Below are 19,210 nucleotides of genomic sequence, written 5' to 3' on the forward strand. Positions count from 1 at the left end.
AAAACTACTTCATCTTCTCTGGGAGTTCATTTACCTATAGCACTAAAGCACCGTGAGTACCATTAGAACACTGGTCCCATTTCACAATTTCCAGCTATCTCAGAGTTATTTTGCATTATATTCTTGTCATCTCAATTCATGGCTACACATAGAAACCCCTTCTCAGGTCAACTAAGAAAACCTCAAAGCACCGCTGGCAGAGTTGTTACTGATTTTGATAGACATGTTAGTCTTCATTTTTCTATATTCAGAAGATAAATCATGTGTGCTTCACAGGGACCTTCAGGATGGTCCCTAGAAATTCTTTAGGAGAAAAAAGGAATCTCTTCGTCATAAATAAGCAGCTGAGTGATGCCTAATGCAATAGGTGTGTATATAGATGTATACATACCAGCATTTTACGCTCCAGCCAACCCCACTCCCACCCTAGATACTTTGGGAAGTATCCAAAGGAAAAGAGAATCCTGATACCTCTGTATTCCAGAAGTACATGAGTTGCCATCCTGAAAGTAATGGTCACAGACTGCTATTGAGAAATCAGGGAGCAAAAAAGAAATGCAGTGGAAACCAGATAAAGAGCCTTCCCTTTCACCCTATTTTCCTGAACAAATTCAAAATAGCTACTAAACCTATACTGTTCTATATCATAGATTTTAATCTCTATCAGTTAAAAAAGAAAAACACAAACTGAGGAAAAGTGGCATTTTATATCAGGGAAGAAATAACTCAACTATCCAATAAAAAGTATTAACACAATTTGTTCTTTCCTACTTCCTATCTTTCTTAAACAATAGATTAAAAAGTTCAGCATAGAAAATAAAACTATCAGATACCACAGGAAAATACAGGAAATTTCATTTTTTTAAACCTGGGATAGGGAATCTTTTTAAAGCATGACACAGAGCCCTGAATATTTAAATGAAAAGACGGACATAAATGTGTAATGGATAAAAAAAAATTAGTGACTTACAAAATAAAGCTAGTTTCTCTAAATATACCTCTATAAACCAGTAGGAAAAAGGCAAATATCAAACAAAAAATGAGAAAGGGATATGAATAGGCCATTTACAATAAGTTACCAATTAAAATGGGGAAAAAATGCTCCACGTAATTAAGAACCGCAATTTTTTTTAAAATCACGGTTTTTTTCTCCCAAGACTACTTACCCCACCCCACTCCTCCCCCTCCCATCCATAAATAGGACTACCACCTCCCGTTAACATCCTGCCTCAACACTCAATGGAGAACGCATGTGCGGGGTGGGTATAAAAGAACAAGCTCAGTTATAGCGGTGTTTACTTCTTCCCATAAGGACAGATCCTTATTACATACAACTGAATGTCAGCTGCCCCCAGCCAGACCACCTCTCCAAGAGACCATCAAGAGAAATTTCTCCTCTGCTTCAGCATCTGGAGTACATATTCTGCATGTCAGATGCAATGTATTTTTACCCTTTGTACTTCTGCACTTTAAAAAGTTCTCTTCCTCGTATTAAAAATGAACAGTCATCTTTGAGGAATTAATTGACTCAGTAGATTAAATGCCCTATAAGGAAAGCTAAAACTTTTGCTTAAGGTAAATGACTAAATTAAAATAGAGCCTAATATAGAAGAGAATCTCTCTCACACCCCCAAAAATATTCACAAACTGCCTTTTTGCTAACAGGGGCAGAAATTTCTTTTTCCCCTCTCTCCCTCCCTCTACCTCTCTTTTAGGGAGAGAGAGGAGATACTCAAAGCAGTAGCAGATTTCATGATAAAGACTTACAAAGCCAACAAACAACAAAAGCCTAAGGATTACCGAAGCCAGTTGTTTTTGATGTTTTGTATCACACAAAAGCAGAACTGTGCATGTGTGTGTGAATAAGCTATGTGCGTCTCGTCGTGAGAAGACATCTTTTTAAAAATTGAAATGAAGAATACTGAATCTTTTTAATGAACATGTTTGAATGAGAATATTTTTTCAAAATCTATTCTTAAATTTTTTTCCCAAATATTTTTTAAAAGTCAATGATTTCTTTTTACATTTCCAGTCTAACAATTTCAAGTTCAAAGTACTAGACGAATCACCATTGGTTTTCTGATTTTCTAGTACTGCAACTCCTCTCAGCCAACTGTCTGTCAACATTAAAGTTCTATCATGAAATCCCCCAAAGGGTAACATCACTCACGAAATCTAATTTCCCTCTATGCAAGTAAGATATCCAACTGTTCCATCAGAAGCCCCTCCTTATATCTGCTGCAGTGACATGCAACCTCCCAAAAGCACTGAGTAGAATGAAATGAAACTGGAAACACCTTGAGGTCACAGAGAAACCACCAAATGTGTGACATACACTCCATTTTTTTTAACTTCCATTTTGAATACGAAATAGAAGGAGGCTCCAAAGATAAGCTTATAAATTCACAGTGTGGTGAAAAAAAGAACAATGGACAGATAATCCAAATCATGGGTGCTATTCCTAATTCTGAGACTGACTTGTCTTAGACCAGATACTTAACCTCTATAGGCTTGCTTTTGTCATCTATAAAAATACAGATGTTAGGATCTCTGTGGGATCCTAAGTTCTATCATTCAATCAAATTAACAATGCAAAAATTTCATTTTCTTTAAGTGCATTTTCTCCTGAGACTCTAGGCACAAGGAGATAAGCACATAGCCCATCAAGAATGAAAACTAAAGAACTAGTAAGTTTTGGGGCGCCTGGGTGGCACAGCGGTTAAGCGTCTGCCTTCGGCTCAGGGCGTGATCCCGGCGTTATGGGATCGAGCCCCACATCAGGCTCCTCTGCTGTGAGCCTGCTTCTTCCTCTCCCACTCCCCCTGCTTGTGTTCCCTCTCTCGCTGGCTATCTCTGTCTCTGTCAAATAAATAAATAAAATCTTTAAAAAAAAAAAAAAAGAACTAGTAAGTTTTGCACATTCGAATACCTCAAATACAGAGTTACCATTACAGTAAACTTGACACTACTGAATTATGAAAGGATCTTGCTTTGTACATTAACTTAAGAAAAAACCCTAACTTTAAAAAGGATGTATTTATTTAAATCCATCTCTAGCACACTGAGGTCTACGTTGGGAAGGAGGGCTGGCAGGGAAAGAGTGAATCAAACACTGCCTACACTGTCATTAGTCTGAATCTATACCAAAAAGGCAACCTACTCTGGTTGTCAACGTCAGGCTATCTTGCATATATGAAGTCCAAGTCCATCCCTTTCTCCCCGAGAAAATGCAGGGGATTTGACTCTTTTAAACCCATAGATGGGTCTTACAGAATTTAAAGCAACTACAACTTTTAGTCTTTCTAACGGGAAGGAAAGGTTCTCCATTAAAGTCCCAGAATATTAAGAGTTGAAAGCGATCTTAGACTTACTCCACTCCAAGCTCATCACTTTACTGACCAGGAAAGCAACGCCCAGGATAGGTTAAAATGAATGCCCAAAGTCATGCCAAGTTTCCCAACTTTCGGACTAATTTCCTTAAACTACACACCATTTTTTCTCAGAGTGTGAGATAAAACCATGTAATTTTTTCCCCAAAGGTATTTTTGAAAAACAAAACAAACAAACAAACATACAAAACACCAACCAAGGTTACTGTCACCTGACCCCAGGACACATCAGCCAAACTCAAAAACCATAAGGTAGCACCCACTCAGGACTAAGACACAGCCAGACAAGCTCTCCAAATATATGGATGGGAACAAAGATAAAATTCCTTAGGAATAAATTTCTCATAAATGACAAGGTTTTAAAAACAAACTGGTCCTATACATAAAACTTCACTCTTTGGACCAGGTGTCAGGACTGAACTGATCGTAAAATCCAGATAATTATTGAATAGGCAAGGAAAACAAGTAGAGATCATACATTCACTGTATTTAAAAACATGCCTCATAGTTGAAAAGAAAGCCCAAATATTCTAACATATAAGGCAGCTATATGACAAGATTCATTTTCTAACTCTTTTCACTAGATGTAGGAGTCAGTAGAAACAGACAGCAACAAATATAAAACTCTTCCAGCTTGAAAAGAATGCAGGAAAAAAAGCTAAAAAGAAAAATCAACCAATTCAAATCCTCTCAAACCTCAAATTTCTAATTAGATTGCTCACTCCTTAGACCTTAATAAAATGGTCTAAAACAAAATTATTTCAAATTTTGTTCAGTCTTCAACTGAATGCTTTCACATAACTGGAGATGAGACTAATTAAATTTTAGCAAGCTTCATTTGGGAAAGTATACGCCAAAAATTCTGATTTTTTTTTTGCTAAAATATTGACATTTACAAACTTATAAAATGTGTACAACCAATAAATCGACTTTTCCACTCCTTTTCTAATGGAACTTCTAGGTTCCAAATTCAGAAGCTCCTGGACTTGTACCTGAACAAGACATGTTATCATTATATAAATTTTACAATGTACTAAAGCAACCTCAAATGTAAAAATACAACAGGGAAACAATTATTTCAGCAAGAACTTCGCATTCTGGGAAGGTTATGCTTTGTTTCATTAAACATACTAAAAGGTATACCAGGCATATATTATATACAAAATATGTACCAAAACTATTCCACCTCTAAATCAAAGTGTAATAACACTTCAGTAATGCAGGAACTGTCACTATGCTTGATTCTAAAGTACACTGTGCAACCTGGAAGAGTTGCTATTTCACAGTTAACCGAATATCCTAACATCTTTTAATCAAAATATCATTAAAGTCTATTCTTTCCAGATCCCTGAGTTTTAAATTTATCAAAATTTCCCAAAGCCTAGAGTTGAAGTTTCATACAAACCAAAACCCAACCAGTCACACAGACTTTAATTATAAATACCTAATACGTCTAAAGAATCCACACGGTCAATGTTTTTGTTTTAATTATACTATCTTTAGAAAACCAAAGGTAAGTATAAAAAAGGGCTTGCCCTAGAAGCACCGGGACATGAGGCCAGATTCAAAACCCCTCATTACCAGTGTTATACCAGATGCCTGGGATTAAAGAGGTGGAGTGGGTTTTAGAAGGTGGGATTTTTTTTTTTTTTTTTTTGAGGCTTAATTTCCCCAGACATGTTGGTAACTTCTTTCTCTTTTTCCAAAATGTCAGGCATCTTTTTTAAAGGAAAGCTTTTCTACTGAGTGGTTCAGGATCTCCCAACTTTCACAGTACAATTAAACCCTTCTCCTGTCCAGATAGACTGAACTGTGTTCAGCCCTGGCACATAACAAAATCATTAAATCTAAGATGCCTCATTTGACAGATGTCTCATTAAATTCGTCTCAAAGTTGAGGTAAGAGATGCCTTTGAAAAGAAGGGGGGGAAAACACCTGTTAACTCTAATAAAACTTTGAGAGAGAACTGCTCTCTCAAAATCCACACAGAGCTTCACTCACGTGCAACAGAAGATATTAATAGTATGTGGCACATCTAAAAGCTCCTGCCATGGGAGAAATGCCTCTGTGTGTATGTGTGTTTAACACACCCCTGGGGGCCCAAACAGGATGGAAGGCTGAAGAATCAGGGCATACACCACCAGCTGCTTAACAAAATTCCACAAATTCAATTCAACAAATGTTTAAACTAAAATGCCAAGTATTACACTAGGCTTGGATCATAAAGAATGTCAATGAATGTTATGTTACCAATAAATCAAATTCAGGGCTTTAAAAAGAAAGAGAAAAAGAAACAACAAAAACACTTGACACTTTAAAAATAATAATGACCTTTGGGTAACCAATCGTTTAAGGTGGTGGATTTAATAATCGTATAGCAACATAAAGATACAACTTTGAACCCAGAAACTTTACAACCTAACTTACACATTTCCTCTCCCTGCAATTATTTCACTGAGCACAAAAGGCACACATTTTAGAAACAACTATGACATTCAGGGAGAATAGCTTACTCTCTAGCTCTCTATATTGTATGAATTATAAAAGTAATTGTAACAATAGCATAGTAACACCAATAAAGCACTATCACTAAAGTACCAACAATTCTATTTTAAAATAAAAGATTAAAGCAAACCTTTTCTGATGTATATTTTCAACACTTTACAAGTAAGGCTATGTTATAAAGGAACTGAATCTCCACACCTCCATCCTGAAAAGTTATCCACTTTTCAGACGAAGTGTTAATTCTCTATACCCAGTGAAGATTTACAGTTTAACAAATGAGGCATGGTCAAATAAAAAGAAGAGTCATTAAGTAAACTTCATTTCCTAACAACTTAAATGTAAGTATGACTATTGCAACCAGAATATTTACAACACTTTAGTACTCTTTCTGTATTGCCTGTTTATTTGCCAGGCTTGGTACTTTAGGTTTTTAAAGGCAGCAAGATTAAAAAAAAAAAAAAAAAAAATAGGGCCATCAACGTTTCACAAGGAATACCACTTTGGACTGGAAGATAATATCACCTCATTACCCACAAAAATAGCGTATTTTCTGAATGCTTCTAACCAAGTGAAAAAAATCAAGTGTAAATGAAATTCAGCATCGATTCATGGAAAGTGATATGAATTGCAAAACAGAACATCCCAGCTTTCTATTCTCATCTCTGCCAAGGACTGAAAAACCACAAGCAAGAGGCAAACCTCTCTGTGCACATTTCTCCATCTGAAAAGAGGATTGACACTGACTCCTCCCTAATAATGTTTTTGAAAGGACAAATGAGATAATTTATGTGAAAGCCCTTTAAAATTTTTGAAGATAATAAAACCCAACATATTAATAGATGTTCTCAAAGCACAGTTATGAAGGAAAAAACAGCATGCACTTTACATCAAAAACAGCAAATATAAAATGTAAATATAAAACAACAAAAATAAAGTTAAACCCTTTGTTCTTAAAATTGAAAGGACCGTTCAAGCACACACTGGTGTCACATGTTCATACCACGTTACTCAATACTGCTGTAATTATAGTAATAAGAGCCTGCTGGTCAATATTACAGCTTAATGCTGAACCACCCCTTCTCGGTTTCCATGTAGGAAACCATGTAAGGTTTGATCATTCCCAAAAGAGAAAAAGAGAAGAAATATGAGAGGGGTTAGGAGATTGTTCTCCTCAGCAATCCCAAGAAGTCACATAAAAATATCTTGTTCAAGATTCACTAGGCACAGTGGGTGTGCTCTCCATTCTGTCAACATCCTTTCCCACTATTATAGAATTAGCTAGACCACTAAATCTAAAAGGTGGTACAAGAGTCAAAAAATACATAGTTTAATACTGCCCTTGGTCAATGACTCAGACTCCCCAGGGAGTCCAAAACACAAAGTTCATTAATCTTTTGAAGTCCATAACTTACGTCAAGCAACATAAATTTTTAAATTTCTTAACCTAAAATAACTCTCTTCCAATTAGAGTTTACGACGGTTCATTTTAAAAGGAAATTAAATATTAATGTACTTAAAATACTTAAGACCAGTAATTTCACATAAAACCACTTAAATTTTGTCATATTTTAAATCAGCTAAAAGAATGCTTGAAAGATACAATAACAATTTTCAAACTAAGTTTTCATTAACTCTGTAATTAGATAGCACCTTTCACCAACACCTTATAGTTCATTAAAGACTTTCATTTTACTTTACCCAAATAAGTATTTAAATATTCAAAGGCTTCAAATGCCTTTCAAATAGTTTTAATAATAACTTGAGTCAAGTTATAAATACTGAAATTCCATTGCAAGGTGACCTTCAAAAGAATGAAAGTTCTCTGCTGGACAAGGACTTCTAAAAAAACAAAACAAAAACAAAAACAGCTGACTAGATAACTAGATAGACAGCAGATAATGAGATCAATTTAAATATTCAAATAGCTTCAAAGGCAAATTCCTAATCTGTCCTTAACTCCAACTATACATATAAACAAAAAGATGTGCAGCAAGAAATTTAAGAGTAAGTTATACATAAACTTATAAAAACAAATGTGGCACACAACAGCTTCGTAAAGGGTGTCCTGTAAAATAAACCTTAATTCTCTTTTTCCAAAGGAAAAGAGTTACTACCAAATGTAACACTCCCGTTGGATTCCCCTGCAGAGGGAATTTCTAGGAATCTCCTCCAGCCAGGTACAAACCCTCATTGAGTGTGAAGTCCTGACAGTGTTCCCACAACAAGAAAGACCACCTTAGGACAAGCCCTTTTGTTCATCAATAACTAAACTTTCTTGCAAAAGTTCAAGTGGACTCACTATATGCTGAATTTTGTTCTATGGCAAATGAATATCAACAGACATTTTGTATATTACCTTGGGTTATAACACGCTCCACTGTGTAAAAAACAAAATAAACAACTAGCCATCTCTATAACAATCACGCATCTTCCTTCTAGGACACCTGTACAATGGCTTCACATTCAAGAATAGGTTGGATACTGTGTGTGACATCCTCATTTTATTAGATGTTTTTACAAGTGTATACACAGACGCATGTATATATTTATGCTGTGCATACAGAGACGAAGCAAGTAAGTTCGGACAAGGACAATTATGGCTTTTCATAAAAAACAAAACGAAAACAGTAAAATGACCACACCAGAAATCTAAGATTCAACCAGAAAGAAAATCTGTCACTTTTATATTGATAAGTTAAAACAACAACACTGTACATCACTCACTTAGAATATTTTAGACACACTTGAAGAGGCAATCAAGGGAATCAAAGATTTAAATTTCATGACTAGGACACCCAAAACCTTTCCCACGGACATTTATTGTAATCAACATGAGGAAAACAAGAGATGCAGAGCTCTTTCTATATAAAATATGTTCAGTACTGTTTACATATCCTTTGCTTTATGCATATTTCATTCTATTTAATTGGTTTGGTTACAAGAGCATTTATCATTCTCAGGTTAATATTCTCATTCCAAGTGTGATTACCATTTAATGCTTTTGTAAAATAACAGTATTTTACAAAAGACATGAGTTCTAGGAGAAAAGAATATAGTTGTTGCTCCTACTATAAACACCCCCTCCCCGATTTTCTAGGTCATAAACTTTTAAAGCCAGTCATCCCGTTGAGATATTATCTTCAGATACTGCAAATGCTATTGTATTATGACATGGTTTTCTTTGTAAGGCAAAAATCCATCAGAAATCCTCTTGAATTATAGAAAAACTTCAATGAAGCTTAAAGGAACATCTCACCAGGAATGCTACTGGTCTTGCATATTTCAATGTGGGAGTAAAGATTTCTTCATTCAAACTGACTAAGCTGCCACTAAGACACAAGTTGAATTGAAACATTAAATTAGAAAGAATGGCAACAGTTTAATAAAGTTATAAGTATGATTATTTTTCCACCAGCACCTACAAACTAGAATAGTAAAGCTGAGGAAGATTTAACTCTCCTGATTTAATTTTGTTCTGCTAACTTTATTTTAAATAAGATGTCTTATCATTAAGAACATAATTGTTTAAACCAGAGGAGAAAAAAGATGCAAACAATATAAGGCTCCAATATAGCAACAGGATCTACAGCTCCCTCATTTAGTACCCACCGAGTCTTTAATCAAGAGAAACATTAGTCACTCCTGGTCAAGAATTAGATCTAATATATCAATATCTCAAAAAGCTGAAAAAAAAAAAAAGAAAAATTAAAGAAGTTTTCATCTAGAACCGAAAAAAAGAACGAGGAGGATTTTAGATCCCATCTCAAGAGATGGTAACCACTTCAAGTCTTATTGTGACCCCTATTGCAAGTCACACTGCAATGGTCAGACCGGGTTATAGAGGCTGGAAGTAAGGAATGAGAAAAAGAAATAGGCAACATCACTTTGGGTGCAAGAATCAAACTTGCACATAAAACTGAAACAAAGCAAAAAAGCTCTGGGGAAAGTATCACTAAGAAGGGTCCTGTTAGCGAAGACTCAGCGGGCAAATGCGCAGGAGAGCGAGCCGAACGAGCGCCCCCGGTGACAAGAAAGGAGCTCCTGGGGGTCACGCAGGAATGGCTCACTGTGGACTAATGCACAAGGAGTGACCCGGGGCATGTCTGTTGGTCGTCTCCCTCGGTCGGTACGATGTGCACGAGATCGTTTACCTGAAATCCCAAACTGCCCCAAACCCAGCATGCCCTCGAGGCGGGGCCTGAAGGAAGTCCCCTCATTGTTCAAAGTACCACTGCCTCTTTCACAAGTATCTGCTACCCGTACTTCCCACAGCGCCTCCCCACCTTGAGCCCTCAACACTGACAGCGACTCCCGGATTGTAAAATTTCTCCACTTAGTATTACACAGTTGGTGGGTGAAGGCTGTAAAGAAGTAACAAAGACTCCCGAGGACCTGCAGGTACTCTTGGTCTGGACAGACCGCCGACGGCACCCATTCCTCAGCATCTGGAAGTGTTGACACCCCACACGTCAAAACACAGGTGAATTCCTTACCTGCATAGAAGCGAATGAGGCAGCCAATCTCCGAGTCCATGCCTTCCTCCTGCACCCTCCACAACTCCCCAAATCCCAGTTGGAAGAGGTAGTCATTTTGGATCTGCAATGGCTTCTCGTGTGCCTCCAGGCGCCGGGTGGTCTCTCCGTGGAGCTGCACGTACAGGGTGGGCGGCGGAGGCGCTTTCTCCGAGGCCGCCCCGTTCCCACCCGGGGTCGGCTGGGGGCGGCCAAGGGCCGCGGCTGCAGCCTCCTTTTCCTCCCGAGGCCGGTCGCGGGCGGCCCCTCCCGGGCCGTCGACGCCCCTCGGGTCCTTCGGCAGCAGCGGAGGCGGGGAAGCCGTCGGGGAAGGCGGTCGGGCGCCCGCCCCGGGCCGGGACTGCGCGGAGAGGCAGGGCAGGCGGGGCTGGCTCGGAGCCCCCACCAGGGCCGGGGCCTGGTCAGCCTCGAGCTCCTCGGACGACGAAGAGGAGCCGCTGCCGCTGCTGTAGGGGTCCAGCCGGTCGGACACGCTCTCCGCGCTGGGGCTCAGGCTGAAGCTCTCGGTGTCAGAGGCCGGGCCGGCGGCTGTGCCGTCCAGGGGCTGCGCGGCGCCCGGCTCACCCGGGCTGGAGTCTGACGGCGCCGGGCTGGCGCGGGAGGCGCGGCGCGCCCACCCGCCCGGGCCGCCCGGCAGCTGCAGGTCCGCGGGAGGCTCACGCGGCGGGCCCCCGACGGCAGCCAGCCCGCTCCTCCCGGGAGGCGGCCCCAAGTCCCGGGGTTCCGCAGGCGCGAGCCGCGGGCCGACGTCGGGGGGCCGCTCCGTGCCGGCCGCGGGTCCCGGGCCCTTGCCTATCACCTTCACCACACCGCCGCCTTTGTGGCCCACCTGCAGGAGGCGGGCGGCCACCTCGCCGGCCGTGGTGTCCAGCGTGCAGAGCACCGGACGCAGGTAGGTCGAGGCCAGGTGGCGGTCGAAGACGTGCACGCAGCCCCGCTGGAGCTGATGCCTCACCCAGTCCCGGTCCGACGGCTGCAGCTGCAGCATCTGCCGGTGCTTCAGGAGCAGCGTCTTCCTGTCCAGGCTCCGGGTGCACAGCGACGCCGAGGCCGAACAGGAGGCGGAGAGGCCGGCGGCGCCGGGGCAGTGCGAGGCAGCAGCGGCCGAGGACGACGACGACGACGAAGAGGAGGAGGACGAGGACGATGAAGCGGCGGCGGCCGCGGAGAGATTCCTTTTCAGGCGCCCTCTCCTCAGCAGGAGAGAGTTGGCGCCGCTGCCGGCCCCGGGCACCGGGGCAGCCCCGCCGGCGGTGGGCTGGGACGCCCCGCGCCGCCGCCGGCGACCCGTGCCTCCAGCCCGGCCCGGCAGTGGCCCCAGCTGCGCCTCGCCGGGGGCCTCTTCCCGCGCCCCGCCGGTCGGGGCTGCCGGGGTCAGCGCGGGCTCCGGGCTCCGGCCGCCCCCGGCCCCTGCCGCCAGAGCCGCCGCCGCCGCCGGAGCCGGAGCTCGGTCCTCCCTGCTGGTCTCTGGGAGTCGCTGCGCCGTAGCCGCGGCAGCGGGCTCCATTGCAGTGGGGCTTCGCGCTTCCCCCCCAGCTCCGGAGGCAGCGGGAGGAGAGGGAGGCGGTGAGGCGAAGGTGGGAGACGGCGGCGGCGGCAGCGCGGGGAGAAGGGAGAAGCCAATGGCGTTCGGCGCGGCCGTTCCAGGGGATTATGTGGCAATTCGGAGCATTCCGTCGGTGTCTCGGTGTTCCATCCCGCGCGCCCGCCCGCCTCGCCGCCACCGCCCCCCCACACACGCCCTCCCCGCCCGGGTCGCGGGCTCAGGAGCGCAGGCCCCGCCCGCCCCCTCCCCACCTCGCCGCGGCGAACCAGCAGCGTAGCCGGGCTCATTGAATATTAATCACGCGCCTGGAGCGGGAAGGCGGGAGGCGGGCAGGGCGGGAGCTCCACGAGGGCCTCATGAATATGCATCGTTAGCATGACGGCATTCCCGGGAGGAACGGAGGGAGCTCTAGGACGGCGGGGAGGCGGAGCTTCAGGATAAACAAACGCGACGCGTGCGTACGAGGGCGGGGCGGGGAGGGCAGTTTCCCGGGAGGTTCCTGCGCTGGCCTTGGGAGAGGGGCAGCCTGTGAAGAGCGGGGCGAGCGGTGCACCTTGGGAGTTGTAGTTCTATTGTGGGAACAAACATGCCCCAGGAAAACATGGCGAACCACAAGCCCCAGAGATCCTTACTTTATGCACCTCCTTGCAGCCAGCCTCTGGCTATGGGCAGTGGGTATTGTGCCCTCTGCTGTTAAGCTCTGTACCTGGGAATGTTCTTGTTATTAACTTGCGCCCAACCCGCCCATTCCCGCTTCCCACAAGACTTTCGTTTTCCCTGATAATTTAAAGTGAGGGCTTTGAGGAACTCTACACGGTGTGAACTCTACACGTTCCTTGGTTCTCACCTCCACCCACTGTATGAGATGCAAAAACACAACCAGAGCACCGCAGGATAACTGGCCGTGGAAGTGGCCAACTTCACTTCCCCCGCTTTTTCCAGGCGAGGGAAGACGGCGTCTGGAAGTTCTAACTTGGACAGTTGTTGAAAGCGCTTTTTGGAAATCGTGCAGCCGCTAGCCGATCCTCTCCCGAAACTATATGTGGGAAAGAAAAAGGCAAAGGGTTGGGGTCTTGTTTTTTTCCCATTGACCTTAAAGTGTGAAGTAACTTAATGACAACGGAACCAGTGGAAAGTAGAAGAAATGATGTACTGGAGACATGGTGGGATATGAGATTGGCTCGTCCTGTGTATTCTCTCTTATGTCTCACCTTGTTTTTTCTTTCAACGTTAAGAAAAAAATTAGTTTTTGCTGCTACAATGTTTAGTTGTGGTCTGAAAACTTGCACCTTCTTATCAGTTGATACTGTAGGTTACACTAGAATAGCTTGCTATTCAGAAGAATTTAGTAAACCGTTTTAATTGAATTACCATTCCCCCAGATTGTTTTATAAATCTGGATTTTCACATGTGAGATTCTGTCAGCTGCGTACTATCCAGGGCCTGCTTTAATTTCTTAAGTTTAATTTCAATGAAGTTACTAAACCTGGGGGGGGGGGCACCATGGAGAGAGAAAGAGAGATGAGGCGTGCCTAGCTGGCTCAATCAGTTGAGCATGGGACTCTTGATCTCCCGGTGGTGAGTTCGAGTACCACTTGAGTGTAGCAATTACTTAAAAATAAAAAATCTTAAAAAAAAGAAAGATCAGCTAGAACTTGTTGCTGAAATAAATTCATAAGGGCAAGGAAAGTCACACTTAGGTTATCTACACAATTTCTTTGAAAAGGAATGGAGGAAGCCACCAGGATAAAAATAAATATTTCTCCTAATTTTTGAAATTCCTGAAAATAATTTTCTATATCTTTCTTTTGAAATCTTAACCCTTGGCCTCATGAAACTAATTTTTGTTGTTTCAATTCAATCAACAGCGCAGAGTTCCATTTTTAAAAGTAGGGAGAATGGTCACATCATTTAACAAATAATCATAAACACATTATACAACAGTCACTGTGATAAGCAATTGAATAAATCAGACACTGTCCTTGCCTTCATAAAGCTTATAGGTTATAAAGAAAGACATTCAACAAGTGAGAGGGATGTAGAAAGGAGAAAATATAAGGTGCAATGGGAAGAAACAAAAATAAAACAAGGGGAACTGACCTTCTCCAGGAAGTCAAACAATAGAGACTAACTTTGGATGAAATTTTCTGTAACAAATGAAACTGGGTAGTTGTTGAAGGATCTTTCTCTGAAAGCAAGCAAAGAGGCAGAAAAGAAGTAATGATACTGAAGACAAATTTCAACTACACTAATCCGTATGTTGACTTGAGTAGCTCCTAACACAAACTATTAGTTCTAGAAGTGAAAAGAATGGTATTTTAATTTAGCCTTTCTTAAATTAGATTAAAAAACAAAGAGCATGTTAAATTTCAATCCGAAAATATGGACTGTTTAGACCTCTTTATATTCATTAGTTCCTCAGCTGATTTCCTACAAACCTGTTTAATTTTTGCTGTTTAAGAAATATGGCTAATAGCTTATAGCCCCCATACAGCTGACTTCTAGAGGTATATTTCTTTAGCTAATGTAACAAACTCAGGGAAAGTTTGTTCTAATCATAAATACTGTTACCATTGGCCTAATGTCCATTTGCATCCTCCCTAAGAAATTGTAGTACTGTACTTAATGTAGCTCTGGTTCCCATCATTCAGCTTCAATCTTCAATCACCCCAACTCTGCCTTTTTATCCTCTAAGAATTTTGTTTACTCTTTTAAGGTATTTATGACCAAAACACCTCCTCCAAGAGGAAAAAAAATTTTTAAGCATAGCTCAGAGAATTTTGTATCCAAAGTACTGGAGGTGGAAGGGGTGGGGAATCATCATACACACCTGCCCCACTCGGTATGAGGAGTTGCTGAATTGGGAGGAGAAGGGGCATAATGAGTAGTGTTAATGTTAAAGTATCTCAGCATAAAGAAAAAAGGAAATACATTCCAGCCTAAAAAACCAAACCAAAACAAAAAATCCTGTGCTGGGGACAGGGTGGGGAAGAAGAAGACTGTAGAATATAATTTCTACATAGATGAATTATTTCATGCACAAAGTCCATAGTCTGAAAGATGCCATATTCCATTGCACCCAGAAAACTAAAAATCCGAGTTGAGGGAAGAGCAGAAGAACAAGTGTGCACAGTATGATCCATTCCTTGTTCTACCTCCAAAACTTCAATAAAGTTACTAAACTTGGGGGTGAGAGGAGAGAGAGAAAGAAAAGGAGAGTTTGTAAAGAATACAGTCCTCTTACCACTAGATCAACTGGAACCTCACGGTTGAAATAATAGACATTGATAAGGGCAATGAAACTGGTGCTTAGAACTTGCTAGTGTCATGGAATATGATCTAGATCATCTTGAGCCAACCCACACTATACCATTTCTCTGAATAAGAAAAGGATTTCGGTAAAGGACAAATGTTTTCCAGACACCAATGAAATAGCAGCTTCTACTAAAAGTTGAGTGGGGCATAGGCCAAGTATCCTGAAACCTTGTAACTCATGAATGCCCCCTACCCTTTAAAGTGGTCCAAATGTACAATCTAATACCATGTTTCTGACTAGCCACATTCTTCAAAGAATCACATCTTAAAATGCTAAGAGATAATCCTGAAAAGAAACAACAGATGTAAAAGTTGCAAACCCTGATGCCAACTTGTTAAAATATTTTCACAGCTAAGTATAGAAAAAGAGAACATAATTTTCAATTTACTGCCACAGTTTATTTTATGCTGTGTGATTTATAACTGACTTGCTGTGTTTTGCATCTAGGTTAATCCTGTTTGCATCCTTAGATCCAGGATAAAAGAAATCATCTTTGGAATTTTTTTCTAATATAAGCAGTTGGAATTTTAATGGAAGCATGAATTGATAGCTGGGATGGTTTCAGGCCGAATTGTTAGGGGCTCAGCTGTGTCCAGAAATAAACTCAGAAAGATGCAATATACAATGTAATACATTTAGTTAGTACATTATGAACATGGGATCTAATTATAGTTTCACATTCTTATATCCCTTGAGCTACTAGTGGTTTACCATGCCTAAATTGCTCACTATTTACTCATTCTTTTTTACTATGAGGGACCCATTTAGCAAATTACTGCTCTGGTGCACTAAATGGGCCCCAGGTGGCTAAACTGAATTCGTATGTTCCCTTCTCACTGGCAGGAAGATACCTTCTGTTCTCTCTAAAGCCTTACCCCTCCCTCACAAAACTTACCATTTGAACTCTATCAAGAGCTCAGATTGCCACTCATTTTAGGTAGTCCACTTTATAAATACACTTGAGAGCTTTTCAGATTTTAGTGTACCCTTTTAAATCCCATGATTCTTTGTCTTTTTCTTATTTCTCACATCCTGCCTCATAGAAATAAACAGATGTATTACATTACGTCACAACAATGAAGTATTAAACCAAGAAATAGAGACCTTGTAATCCCACCTCTTTCAATAACAATGTAAATTACCTGGGACACTCATTCAATGTAAATCACCTGGGGCATTTATTCAACAGATATTTATTGAAAGTTTATGTGTAGGCACCATTTACCCCAGTAAATAGTATAGACAAAAATACCCGCCCTAAGGAAGTTTGTAAATAACATTACCGATCTTTTTAAATCTTTAGTTAAAACTGACCTCCTGTTTTCTTTCATATAGACGGTTCTTGTTTTAGGCAAATGGGAAATATGGCAATCTAGATACATTTGTTACACATTAGGGTATAAATATTTCTTCCCAAAGTATTCTATATTCTTTCTCTTATATATGAGTTCATCATACAATTGCTTTAAATACTGGGCCTTTGTAATATTTATACATTTAAAACATATTAATTTTAAAAACTGATTTACACTCAGCTTTTTAGAAACTCATTTTGGGTTCTAGTCTGTCCCAAGTACCTAAAATCTCTTTCCACCAAGATTCCTAACAAAAATCCTTCCGAAATCATCCCAAAGCATTTCTCCTGAATCTTCTATGAGTAAAAATGAAAAGTCGTCTACAGATCATGATTTCCCCTATATTTATGGTCATTAATTATACCCTAAAGAAGTAGCATGGGTATTCTCTTTTTGTGCCCCCAAAGAGAATGATTATAGGAGACACACAGTCAATTCCTAGAAATCTTACCCTTTTCCCTTTTACTTCCCGTCACATCCACTGGTCTGGACTCCCAGATATAGCTGTTTCTTAGGGCTGTCATAACAAAGGACCATGAACTAGATGGCTTGAAACAACAGAAATTTATTCTCTCACAGTTCTGGAGGGTGGAAGTCCAAAGTCAAGGTGTCCCCAGGACCCTGCACCCTCTGAAAGCTCTGAGGACACCTTTCTTGCCTCATGCAACTTCTGGTGGTTTGCAGCGTTCCTTGGCTTGGAGGTCCATCCTTCAACCTCTGTGTTCTGGCATCTGTCATTGCATGGCCTTGTCCCTGTGTCTCTATGTCCCAGCTCCTCTTCTTATAAGGATGCCAGTCATTGAATGAGGGCCGATTCTAATTTATTATAATCTCATCTTAATTTGATTGCATCTGTAAAGACCTTATTTCCAAATATGGTCACCTTCTCAGGAACCAAAGAGATGTGAATTTGGGGCGGGGACACTACAATACGCTAGGTGCTTTGGAGCGCTCCTCAGGAGTGACGATCGGAAATTTATCAGACTTCTACATTTCAGGGATTCTTAAAATCCCACCACCCGAAAAAACTGGTGACCAAACTAAGGATATCAACCTTCTACTCATTCATTTAAATAGTCATTAAGTCTCCTCCTTCGTCAGGCACGAAGCTAAGTCTGAGTACATAATAGCAAATAAAACAGTTGTAAGTATTGCCCTCAAAAACATTTTTAAACTATAAATACCATAAAAATACTACTAAAGAAAGTACATTTTAACACACGCACACAAGTAGGAAAGACAAGTCGCAGCATAAAAGGTAGTCTCTTTAAAGTGAACAAAGTTAACTTTACGGAAAACTCCTTACTTTGTCCTTTTTTTCCTCATGTTACCACAAATCAAGAAAAAGACCATGGCAAACCAGTGCCAGATTTCAGACCGGCATCAGTAATCACAGCATGAGGGCTTGCAAAGCGTTATCTCTGGTGCTCTTCCATTCTGTAGCCCATAATATGCGCTTAGGTGAATACAGAGCTATTACTTGCCAGAATTCAACAATTTACAACCATCTGTTGCCTTATGGATCAAAATACTAGAAACTGTAACCAGTGCACCAGTACCATATAACATGCATGATCTTACCTTACTCCGCAGTAACACTGGGACGCTGGAAAAGCAAGCAGGGGCACTCATGCGCAGGTGGGTGCATGAACAAGTGGGATAGGTGGTGGTGACAACGGCAGAATAACATTCTCAGCCTTCGACACGTTCCACAACTGAAAGGTAGCCCCATGTAATATTTCGGCAGAGTTCAGTAACGTCTAAGGTTGGAAGTCAGAAGTCCCCATTCTAGTCCAGCTCCTATACTAACCAGTTAAGTGTGACATTGGGAAGACATTTGACCTCAAGGAGTTTTCAGTTACTGATTTAGGAAACGAAGGGACTCAACCAGAGAGTGTCTGCCAAATCTCTCCTGGCTCAAAAAATTATTTCTGATTCTGGTTAAAAATGAAAACTGTCTAATTTTGAATACTGGCAAATGTTTTTGTTAGCCAAGAACTGCAGACCTTCACATTTAGACGCTATTAACTTCCGGGGGGGAAAGCCTTTAAAGACTGATTTTTGCCATTTAAAAGAGTTTCTAATGCATTTAAAATAACAGCAGGTTGATTCTGACATTTAAGAAAACTGCTGGGTTTTCAGTGCTTTGAAATCTGAATTTGTCATGAAGAGGAGCCAATCCATGACAACAAGAGCTACAGCTTCAGAGTCCCAAACTCCAGGGTCTTTATCAGTTTTCCTTTTATAGTCACAGATGGGTAGAAATCTCAGCACGAAGTAAGGTCAGGGCACAGATCGTCAGCCAGTGAGCACATGTGTACCAGGAGACACGGACAAAGATATCAGTAGCAGCTGTAGTTAGCAAAGCCAAATGGAATCAACCCGAATGTCCGTCAACAGTAGAATGGATAAACCAGTGGTAGTACAGTCTACACTGAAAACCCAACCAAGCAACAAACATGAATAAATGAGCACAGCGCTAGGCAATATGAATGAATCTGAGCATGTTGCATGAAAGAAGCCAGGCCCAGCAGAATGCTTCCATTTGATTCCATTTATACCACGTT

The 19,210-nt window shown here is 41.4% G+C and overlaps 1 protein-coding gene across 1 annotated transcript in view; it reads right to left on the bottom strand.

The window, feature by feature from the left end:
• PHLPP1 (PH domain and leucine rich repeat protein phosphatase 1) overlaps positions 1-11,933 on the bottom strand; it is a 206,022-nt gene extending 194,089 nt beyond the window's left edge. Inside the window, exon 1 of the mRNA XM_040632453.1 lies at positions 10,388-11,933. Within this exon, the coding sequence (XP_040488387.1) occupies positions 10,388-11,933 (1,546 nt within the window). The remainder of the gene's footprint in view (positions 1-10,387) is intronic.
• Between the last annotated feature and the right edge of the window lie 7,277 nt (positions 11,934-19,210).

Source organism: Ursus maritimus, unplaced genomic scaffold (genome assembly GCF_017311325.1).
Source record: "Ursus maritimus isolate PB19 unplaced genomic scaffold, ASM1731132v1 scaffold_18, whole genome shotgun sequence".
Lineage (NCBI taxonomy): Eukaryota > Metazoa > Chordata > Mammalia > Carnivora > Ursidae > Ursus > Ursus maritimus.